Consider the following 10,264-nt stretch of genomic DNA (forward strand, 5'->3'; position numbering starts at 1 on the left):
TTTCCTTTTATCAGGCGTCACAATCCTCTTGTGGAGATCTATAGGGTTGGTGATTTGGATTGGTGGTAGCGTTACGTGTTTCGACACTTGGGTAGGTTTTATTGAAAGGTTTGCGGCCATGTAAGAATAGGTCGAGGGTTGCACAATATATGTACTTCACCAAGGGTAATACAAGTTGAATGACTCGTCTAAATATAAACAAATCTAAAACCAAAACATCCTCCAGAGTACGACTAGCTTTTCTTTTTAAAATTTAAACAGAAAATGAGAGGCAAACATTTCTTTTTTTCGGAAAAAATAGCCACAGCTTCAAAAGAAACCTGAAAATGAAAGGAAGAAAAAACAGTCAATTTATAGCAAAAGGAGTCTAAAACCAATCAATCTGGAACAAAGGGGATCAAAATTTACCACTCCTTCCTGCACAACATTGGTACAAGGACCTTAATCTTCTAAAAGAGGGAAAGGAAAACAAAAGATTAAAGATAAAAGAGACCCTAGAAATATGCTTATCTTTGTGATTGAAGAGCTAATTTCCCCCTTTTTGTCCATTAAAATAACACCAGTAGAGTTTACACGAACTATACACGTAACAGTCCATTGTCATACTGAAGGGTACAGGCTATTTACAGTTGACTGCAGTATTGTTATGTGGCTTTTGGGCAGGGGCAAGGGAAATTCTAGTGAATTAGAACTCGAAGCCGCTGTTCAGCTGAACGGAGAAAGACGGCCTGCCAATGTTGCCAAGAGGGGTTTCAACCTTAAGAACCACCCCTGAGCTCCCAACATTACCATTCCACTTTGATCGCCCAAGCTGCATTTGCACAAGAAAAAGGTTTATGTCAAAATAAAGAGCAAAAACAAGTGAGAATTGGCGCCAGGCAAAGTGACAAAAAAGAGGGAAAAAGAGGGAATGACTCACAGCTAACGATGCAAATGCAGAAGAGTGTGTTGCAAGTGCACAGCCACAAATGATATTTAATCCCTCCTTTAGAGAATGTGTAATGTCTGCCTGCAAACCGGGGCTGCTCCCACCAAATGTTGGGCATACACTGATATGTATAGCGAGAGAAGAAGACGATTAGATGGCGACGTGGTAAAACTTATTTTCACATTAGAGGAAAAAGAAGAACACTATTATCAAGCTATAAGTGACTGTACATGTAAGCAGAATGCAAGTGCAATCAACACAAACTGCCACATCAGAGAAAACCGACAATTGAAGATTTCAGCCTCACGTGAAAATACAGAAAACTTATAACCGAAAAACTTCGCATTTTTGGGCCAAACGGCCCCATATTTCTAATGCCACTGCACCATCAAATGTTGATACCAACAGCACAAAACAGCAGATAGCAGAAAAGTTCAGAGTTACATAAATATGAAGCAGCTAGTATTACCTTAGTTGAACAGTTGGCCGATACATGAGACCAGATCTCTTCCAAGCTAATGCCTGGGTAACCCCAAAACTAAATGATTTGTCGGGCCAATGCATCATTGGCGTAATGCATGTTCCCCATTTATTCTGCATATAATAAGTGAAAATATTGTTCTTAAAAATAAAACCTGATAAAGTGGCTGCTGAAAAGAACAGAAATCATTGAATGCCTATTTCTTCCTCACATTAAACATCACCTCACCTTGCAAGAGAAGCTGAACTTCAGATCCCCTGGGTATTGACCCTGGGCTTGAAGCAAACCTCCACACAAAGGTAAAAAGGCACTGGTGGACAAGCCCTCCCCAGATATGTAAGTTATTTGACCGTTTGGAAACTGCAAGTCCATAAACGACTGGCAAAATAAAAAGGTTCAGTAAGTTTCTAAGAATTGGCAAAATAAAGATGTTCAGTAAGTTTTTGAGAACTAGCAAAATAAAGAGGTTCAGTAAGTTTTTGAGAATTGGCAACAAAAAGAGTTCAGTAAGTTGCTACGCAACAATATACATATTGAGTAATTTAAGTCAACAGATAAGTTGGTGAAGATCAAAACTTCAACATCACATCCTGAACGAAAAATCAGGTTTTCAAGTCACCTCCAATCACTTACTCTCTATTCTAGTATGTGCTAAATGTAAAGCGGTATTATAAATTTAGATCTGGGAAATTTCCGAGGTGAAGAAAGTATTATGAGACAAATAAATTTTTTTGTCCAGGCCTTCAAATATTTAAGACATCATATGTGGTTGAGTGGGTACGGAGTTGGTAATAGAAGATTTAGATCAAGTTGAAGCTACTCCAACAGAATTTCTACTGAAGGTTCACAAATGGACATATAATTGGACTGCTGCATTTCTGAATTACTTGATGAACACTAATCTTCTTCCTTCTTCTCCAATGAGAATTCTTTACTATAATGGCATATGAGAGGTGCAAAAAGACTTCGGACTCGTCAGTTTCGGTGCTGCACCCGTGTCGGATTCTCCACTGCTTTTGGAAAATCCAACACACACACATTGTCATTTTTGAAGAGTCTAAGCAACATAGGTTACAGCCTAGACCTGGATATATTGGAGAAGCAGCAATCTTTCAATAAAGACTCGGGAGAAGAGAAATGTCTGGGCGTATTGGGTTTGTCACTTTGTGTTATCACTTCTATACCAGGACTTCCCGCCTATCAATGAAGTATTACTTTGTTGAAAAGAAAGAAAAAGCACCCTCAGATCTGACAAATGTAGAGTATGGCCATTATTTTTATTTTTTTAAAATCAAGTAGAGTATGGCTCTTGTTTAATAAATGAAGATCCAATGTAATACTATGCTCTTCCGATAGCACAAGGAGCGATAAGGAGGACATGCAGCACGACTCATGCACAACAAACAAATCAACGTGCAAATGATCTCATTAACTTCTCCAGAGCCCTTAACGTGACAAAAACAAATAAGAGGTACAGCCCTACCTACACAGACTCATTCAAAAAAAATTATGGGTCACGACACAGAAAAACACCAACCTAACAGAAGAGTGCCGCAATAATCGTCACATCAATAAAATGTGGACTAGAAAATAAGGTAAGATTTTCAAGGATGCACAATTAGGGAAGAATGGAACTGAAAGCACACCAACTAAACCAAAGCTTCATATAATGTTTAGAACTGCCCACGCTTTTTAAACCTTTCCGGCAAAATTAAAGACTTAGCATGGCCAAGGCTGCCACGGGAATGTGATAAGACTGATAAGACTGCTGCTTTAACATATGAAGACAATGTAACTTAGTTCCTTAGGTTTAGATAGGATAGAAGCAGTTATTTATTAGTAGTTGTTAGTAGTTATCTATTAGTAGTTGTCATTAATTATCTGTAGTAGTTATCTATAGGAGTAACTGCTTATGTCTGAGTTTAAATAGGAGATTAGAATCTGGCAGAGGGAAGAAGACAGAAAAATATTATCATTGTTTTTATATCTGGAGATTTGTCCACTCTATATGGACTTGGTTATTGGTTAATATAGTGTTTAAGATTCTTACACTTTATTTAACCAGTAAAATTTCATTATCCATCTCTTCTGCACCCTAGTTTCTATCAGAATGTTACCAGCTATGTGCTCAGCCAGCGTACAGTTAGAGAGAAGTAACTCTCCAATAAAAGAAAGTGCCGTGGAGCGCGGACAACATGGTAAACAAAATTAAGAAGAAAGGGAGCAACCAAAACTCAAAAGAAAAAAAAAAATAAGCAGGAACACCAGTAGTTACATTAGTATAAAAATTCACTTACACAGGTCAAAGGATTAAGACAAATCATCGACATAAGCAGCCACCTTCGATGTTTTGACCACACGGCTGGACAAAGAGAGTGCATCCCACGCTGTCCATTGATCAAAAGAGACGTAACTAATGTAATTGTCCTTTTTCCTTTTTGATGAAATGGCAATTAATGTGCAATGTCAACAATGTGTCATTTCAGGGGAGGCAAAAAAATTCAAACTTGACTAAAACCAACTCATTATGAGCACTGACCATTATAAAATTAACACAACAGTCAGTTTAAGATCTAAACATTCTTTCCACGGGAAGATAAAGATCTTAACATTGAATATCTGCATCACCAATGGGAATTACCGAGTGGAACTGACTTTAAACACATTACTAACCCATTTACAACAACAACATACCCAGTATATTCCCACCAAGTGGGGTCAAATTTCCAAAAAGTATTTTTGTTTTCAAAATGCAAAACCAACTCATCATTGCGTCTTTCTCCACATTATAAAAGGTGGACCAGTAACAAAACAGTAACCAAATATAAAATATTTCACAGGAATTGATCAGTTGAATCTGAATTCCAAATGAATGATCAATTCAAGCAGTGCTCAACATTATGTCTTTCTCCTCATTATCAAAGGAGGACCAGTAACAAAACAGTAACCAAATATGAAATATTTGACGGGAATTGACCAGTTGAATATGAATTCCAAATGAATGATCAATTCATGACTTCATGTACATAGGGATCGATAGAGCTTTATGGTGACAAGAAAATATCAAAAATCTAGAGCTTTTCAAGTACTGCTAGTTTGCTCAACAGTGCCCGTCATTTTTCACTTCCCTTTTATTTTCCCTTTGATTTCCGCTGTTTTCATGTGATATTAGGTAGACAATTAAGAGACTATAAATCAATACAAGCAAGGTTACTGAAATCATTCACTCAATATGGTACCAAATTCGTGAATAAATTTGGAACACAAGGACATCGACCAGGCATGCTATTCAAGATAAGTTTATGGCATTTCCACTACAGTAGCTACAATACGAACAGGGTAACCCCCCACACCCAAAAAGAAAAAAAAAAGTGCCCAAGGGTACTGGAAGACTTGCAAACAAAAGAAAACAATGTCCTAAAGTTACAGTTTGCATACCTTCCTATCATAGCCATACCAAAGAAGGTGTTGTTTAGACAAGTGAACTGGCAGAAGTAGTGTTGAATCACGGACAAAAAGTACTGGTCCAAGTTGGACGAGGAACAGCGATGAATTTTCATTTCCTGATGTGGAACTGCCCTGTGATGCCTCTACTCTCCATAAATCTCCTCTAGCAGCCACAGAACTTTCTACATTCCTGGTCCTACTTTCATATGTCGATGAGAAGTTGATTGTACCCTGCACTTCGAGACCAAGAAAGTAAGATCTCAAAAAGCTCAGAACAAAGGAACATAAATGACAACATATTTCTCAACTCATGTGAACCTACAGAAGTTTAGAGCTGGTGGAGATGAAGAGAATTGTTACTTTACACATGCATGATACATGAACCGAAATAAACAAGCAGTCACTAGGTGCTCTATTCGCTAATTTCTCTACCAACCAAAGCAAATTGTCATGTAAATGTAGATCATCCAAACCAAGATCTGGAGACAAGGATGACTCTGCAACTCATAATTGGAAGCTAACTGCTAGTTTAGCTTTGGATAAACTGCAGCTGGATTGCCAACAATGATGAATACACAAAAAAACTGATGAACAATAAGAAGCCTGTAAAGAAGTTCTGAAGCATTATGGTGGAATTGTCGACAATATCTAGAAGTATCAAGTCCACAAGCAATCATTGTGCTTTTGATGCAAGAATGTATCCCAGCATAATATCACAGCTAACAACGAAACATTCATTTCTCAATATAAACATCGATGTTGTTAAAGATTCTTGATTTGCAAGGGTTCCTTCTTTGATTCAGATTAGAGTTATTTAGCCCACCTTTCTAAAACAGAGTGGCTTTGTAATTATTCAATTTGTTATTCTCCATTATATTGTGCCTTGGGATTCACATTGTTATAAATATTGCTCTTCGCGCATTGATGAGTATCACATCCATTAATTTCATTTTAGAGAGACATTGCAAAAGAGAAGTATTAAAATAAATAAAAGAAGATATTATTTCGATCACATTCTACTTGGAAATCCAGTTGGCCTACAGAGAATGAAATATAAATTTATTACCACCCCTTGATCAATTAGTGGGGCATTCTAAACCACTAGACCATAGGGATTATGTTATATTTGCTAATACAACAACAACAACAACAAACCCAGTGTATTCCCACTTAGTGGGGTCTGGGGGGGGTAAGATGTACGCAGTCCATACCTCTACCTCTGATGAAGTAGAAAGGCTGTTTCCGAAAGACCCCCGGCTCAAGTCACGAGATATCACACAAACACATAGTACAGCACAGAAGCAGATGACATAACATAGATACGGCACCCATAAGGAATATAAAACAGAGTAAAGCAGGAATGCAGGAATATACAGCAGAGGAAAGCACACATATTCGTAATAAACATGGAACACGGAACACGGAACATTGAATACGGAATCATAACAGGAATACACCCCCACCAATTTATTCCCTACACTAGCGACCCGAACTGGCCCTAATCCTCTGCCGTAATTCGCATCTTCCATACCTTCCTATCTAGGGTCATGTCCTCGGTGAGCTGTAACTGTTCCATGTCCCGCCTAATCACCTCACCCCAGTACTTCTTCGGTCTACCCCTACCCCGTCTAAAACCATCCAACGCTAGCCTCTCACACCTACGGACCGGGGCATCCGTGCCCCTCCTCTTCACGTGTCCGAACCATCTCAATCGTGCTTCCCGCATCTTACACTCCACTGAAGTCACACCAACCTTCTCACGGATAGTCTCATTCCGAACTCTATCCCCTCGGGTCAGTCCACACATCCAGCGCAACATCCGCATTTCTGCCACCTTCTTATATTTGCTAATACAAGCTTTAGAAATATCCATATTTCATGTCATTGCAGCTTAACTATCTTTTAAGTGCAAAACCTCATTTATACTTACTACGGCGGTGTATCCAACAATAAATCAATGGAAATATTAATTTTTTAGAACTGCAGCTTAAGCATCTTATAAGTGCAGATATCTTCTTCTGGTCATAGCATCAATCAAATGTTTATAACATGCAACGCAAGAAATCATATCTGTGACTGAAAACATATAGGTTACTCCTCAATCACTGCACTGTTTGGTTACCTTTTCTCATTTCACAGATGTGAGCGAAAAAATAAAGAAATTTATAAATGGGACTGGACAAGAACATAAACCTTTTGCTTTTCACTAAATTTTACCTGTGATCTGCCGAAGTGTTTGAATGCCTTCAAATTAACACCAAAAAACTCCTCTTCACTTGGTTTATCTTCAGCTTCAGCTGAATCCTTTTCAGCATGCCCATATCCCTTTAATCTTTCGGCCAACAACCCCAAATCCTCCTGCAGGGTAATACTCAGATCGGATCTTTGGCTATCTGTGGCAGACATCAGAGACAATCCTAAATTCTCATCTTGCCGAAAAGGCAATGGCAACTTCCTGAAAAACTGGTGAACAATTCCATTCAAGCAAGCCCCAAACTCTGCTCCAGCCTGCCCTATTCTGTTTCCGATCTCAAAAATTGACGAAACCCCTGCAATTGCAGAGCTGTCCACAGCTATCCCAAAATCCCTCGGAATGAAATTTTGACTTGGTAACTCTACATCAAAAAGCTTGGAAGCTTGCCCTATTCTGTTCCCCATATCAAAAATTGCTGAAACCCCTGCAATTGCAGATTTATCCACAGCTATCCCAAAATCCCTCGGGATGAAACTTTGAGTTGGCAACTCGACATCAAAAAGCTTCGAATTTTGCGAATTAGGCCACGGAAATGATGGAGGACTTATATGAGACTGAATCAAACCAGTAACTCCTTGAGCAAGCTTATCAGCTAAGTCTTGCCCGTGTCTTTGTACCTCTTCCCATGCTTCAAATGATCTCTCCACAGACATCATTTTTTCAAAAATTCACCTCCTTCACCAAAATCACCCTTAAATTTCTTTCAAATATTCAAAACAACTCTTGAATTCCACTCTATAACAAAACAGTATCAAACAGTACTACTATAACAAACATCAATTAAAACTTAAACAATCACACTGATCGTCACCAAATCCATAGCAACTCAGATTCCATAATCTATCTCAGGTTCTCCAAAAACTTCACCTCCTTCACCAAAATAACCCTTGAATTTCTTTCAAATACTCAAAATAACCCTAAAACTCCACTCTATAACAAAACAGAATCAAACGGTACTACTGTTACAAGCATCGATTACAACTTAAACAATCCCGTTGATCGCCAGACCCAGCTTATTCATGAAATCAGTAGCAACTCAGATTCCACAAGGAAGAGCCTATCTCAGGTTCTACCAACTAAATTCCAAGTTCAGAAAAATATAAACAAACTATCAATAGAAGTTTCCAGAAATATACCAGGATCGTCGACGCTTCTACAACTCAATTCTAGCTCAAAAGCTCACTAAATCGAACCGTTCAGAAACGGGCTAAATAGTGCTTCAACACCCAAGTTCAAAAATACATAAACCGTCAATAGAAGTTTCCAGAAAGATACCAGGATCTTCGACGCTTTTACAACTCAGTTCTAGCTCAAAAACTCAACAAACTTAACCGTTTTCGACGTCACCGTTGCTCAGAAACACGAAACTTCCTTATCAGGATATCAATCGAAGCTCAAAACCTCAATAAAGTGAACCGTTTCCCCGAGGGCGCCGCTGCTCTAAAAAAGCAAAACTTCCTTATCACAATCAACAAACAAACTGCAATTACTGCTTCACAACATCTACTGGTTGAAGGTGTTAGGGTTTGTAAAAGACGAGTGGAATACGCAGAAATGGAAAAAGCATGAAATAGAATTTTTTTTGATATTATTATTAGTATTATTTTATATTTTTTGTGGGTGTTTTGGGTGGAAAAAGAAAAAAGAAGAGTTATGGGGAAGATATGTTTGGGGGTTTAGGGGTGCGTAATGCGCACACACTTTACTCAGTTAACGCCACGTCGGCATTGCCAACTCTTTGTGGTTCTGAAGATAAAAATTTGTTTTCAAATTGGGCCGAGTGGGCCCATGTGTCGTCATCAAGGCATTCTACAATTTTCTATTGGGCCTGGAGGTCAGAAACCGTGGATTGGTACTGATATTCATCCTTTGTATACACGGCATGAGTTATTTATGTTTTATTTGGAAAAAAAAATTATTTTTTTGGCGACCATAAAGGAGGATAAGAGGAATAGTCCATTTTTTAATTGTTTTTAGTTTTTATTTATGCTTTTATTTGGATTAAAAAAAAAAAATTGTTGACCATAAAGGAGGATAAGAGGAATAGTCCATTTTTTAATTGTTTGTATTTTTTTTCAAAATTGGGGGCTAGGGATTAGAGAGGGTAAATGGGTGAGAAGATTGGGAATCGAATCCTCACTAACAAAATAGGAAGTCAAATAGTTGATGAACGGAGTTATTAAATTTTTTGAAAAATATGACATAATTTTTTGAAAACTCTAATCTATTTGATGTCCACCAATCATCCCCTCCTCCTTCCGCTGTTAGTTTAGTTGCAATTGCCGCAGGCGCGAAATCAATTTTTCTATGAAAAATTGAAAACGTCGAAGTAAGCTGTGTAAATTACATAGCAGTGTTATTTTCAGGGTTTGAGATGTTACGATAACATGGTAACAACTCAATTAGAACTATCAACTACTTTATAAGTAATGATAGGACTAAATTTAATTGGAAAATTCAGATATAGTTACATTTTCTGTATGCAGTTTATATCACGTTTGGATTTTGAATATCTAGAAAAAAATCTTGAGAAATTATTACGCAATACATTGTTGTTAAACCACATGTTTAAGCTAGTGTTTGGTGCAATATAAAATCATCAAAATAATATCGAAGATATTTTAAGGACCAAATTAATGCTGGGGCCTAGTTTGGAAATATGTTCAACTAGTCTATTTTTTTTTCTCTTTATGCAATTCGCTTTCTTTTTTGGCGTTTAGTCTTATAGAGTCGATTACATATAATAGCTACCATGACCATGGACATATTGCACGTAATTCCAGAAACGTATAGTTTCTACTCCAAGAATGACTTCGTCCAACGAAATGATATTTAATTATAAAAAGATAGTAAATGTTTAAGCTTGAAAAACTTCTAATCCAATAAGTTCGTGTTATTTAAGAGAGTAGCCAAATAGTTTAATCGAGTTAGGGCAATTTGGATCCATTGAAATAAATAAATATTTATTGTTATAGTGCAATACTACTTGTAATGGAGGACTAGGTAAAAAAAAAAAAAAACACTATTGTTTGAGGGATAAGATGGCACATCTTCCATTCCTTATGAGTATATGACTTTATTCTTTGAAATTGCGTATATAGATAGGCAGCCAAATAGATATCCTAAGAATAGACTCATGGGTTTACACTTTAGA

At 37.4% G+C, this 10,264-nt stretch overlaps 1 protein-coding gene across 2 annotated transcripts; it reads right to left on the reverse strand.

Annotated features, from left to right (window-relative positions):
- Positions 1–383: 383 nt before the first annotated feature.
- On the reverse strand, positions 384–8,831 carry LOC107878575. 2 transcript variants are annotated; one of them, XM_016725612.2, is made up of 7 exons: positions 7,074–8,831; positions 4,848–5,087; positions 3,707–3,796; positions 1,638–1,787; positions 1,398–1,522; positions 920–1,049; positions 384–811 (listed from the first exon to the last, which is right to left on the reverse strand). In XM_016725612.2, exons 1-7 carry the CDS (start codon positions 7,764–7,766, stop codon positions 686–688), a joined length of 1,554 nt encoding a protein of 517 aa, XP_016581098.2. In that variant the 5' UTR covers positions 7,767–8,831; the 3' UTR covers positions 384–685. The 2 variants fall into 2 exon arrangements, with proteins under 2 accessions (XP_016581098.2, XP_047271513.1); XM_047415557.1 differs by lacking the exon at positions 3,707–3,796 and having other exon boundaries at positions 7,074–8,775.
- Positions 8,832–10,264: the final 1,433 nt, after the last annotated feature.

The sequence above is a fragment of the Capsicum annuum genome, chromosome 7 (assembly GCF_002878395.1).
Source record: "Capsicum annuum cultivar UCD-10X-F1 chromosome 7, UCD10Xv1.1, whole genome shotgun sequence".
Classification (NCBI taxonomy): domain Eukaryota; kingdom Viridiplantae; phylum Streptophyta; class Magnoliopsida; order Solanales; family Solanaceae; genus Capsicum; species Capsicum annuum.

Excerpts from the sequence above, each read along its gene's own strand:
- LOC107878575 (XM_016725612.2), bottom strand. The coding sequence starts at position 7,766 with ATGATGTCTGTGGAGAGATCATTTGAAGCATGGGAAGAGGTACAAAGA. Across the intron at positions 3,797-4,847 it reads GGTATGGCTATGATAGGAAG|CGTGGGATGCACTCTCTTTG; the intron begins GTATGCAAACTG and ends ATCAATGGACAG. Across the intron at positions 812-919 it reads CTGCATTTGCATCGTTAGCT|CTTGGGCGATCAAAGTGGAA; the intron begins GTGAGTCATTCC and ends GTGCAAATGCAG.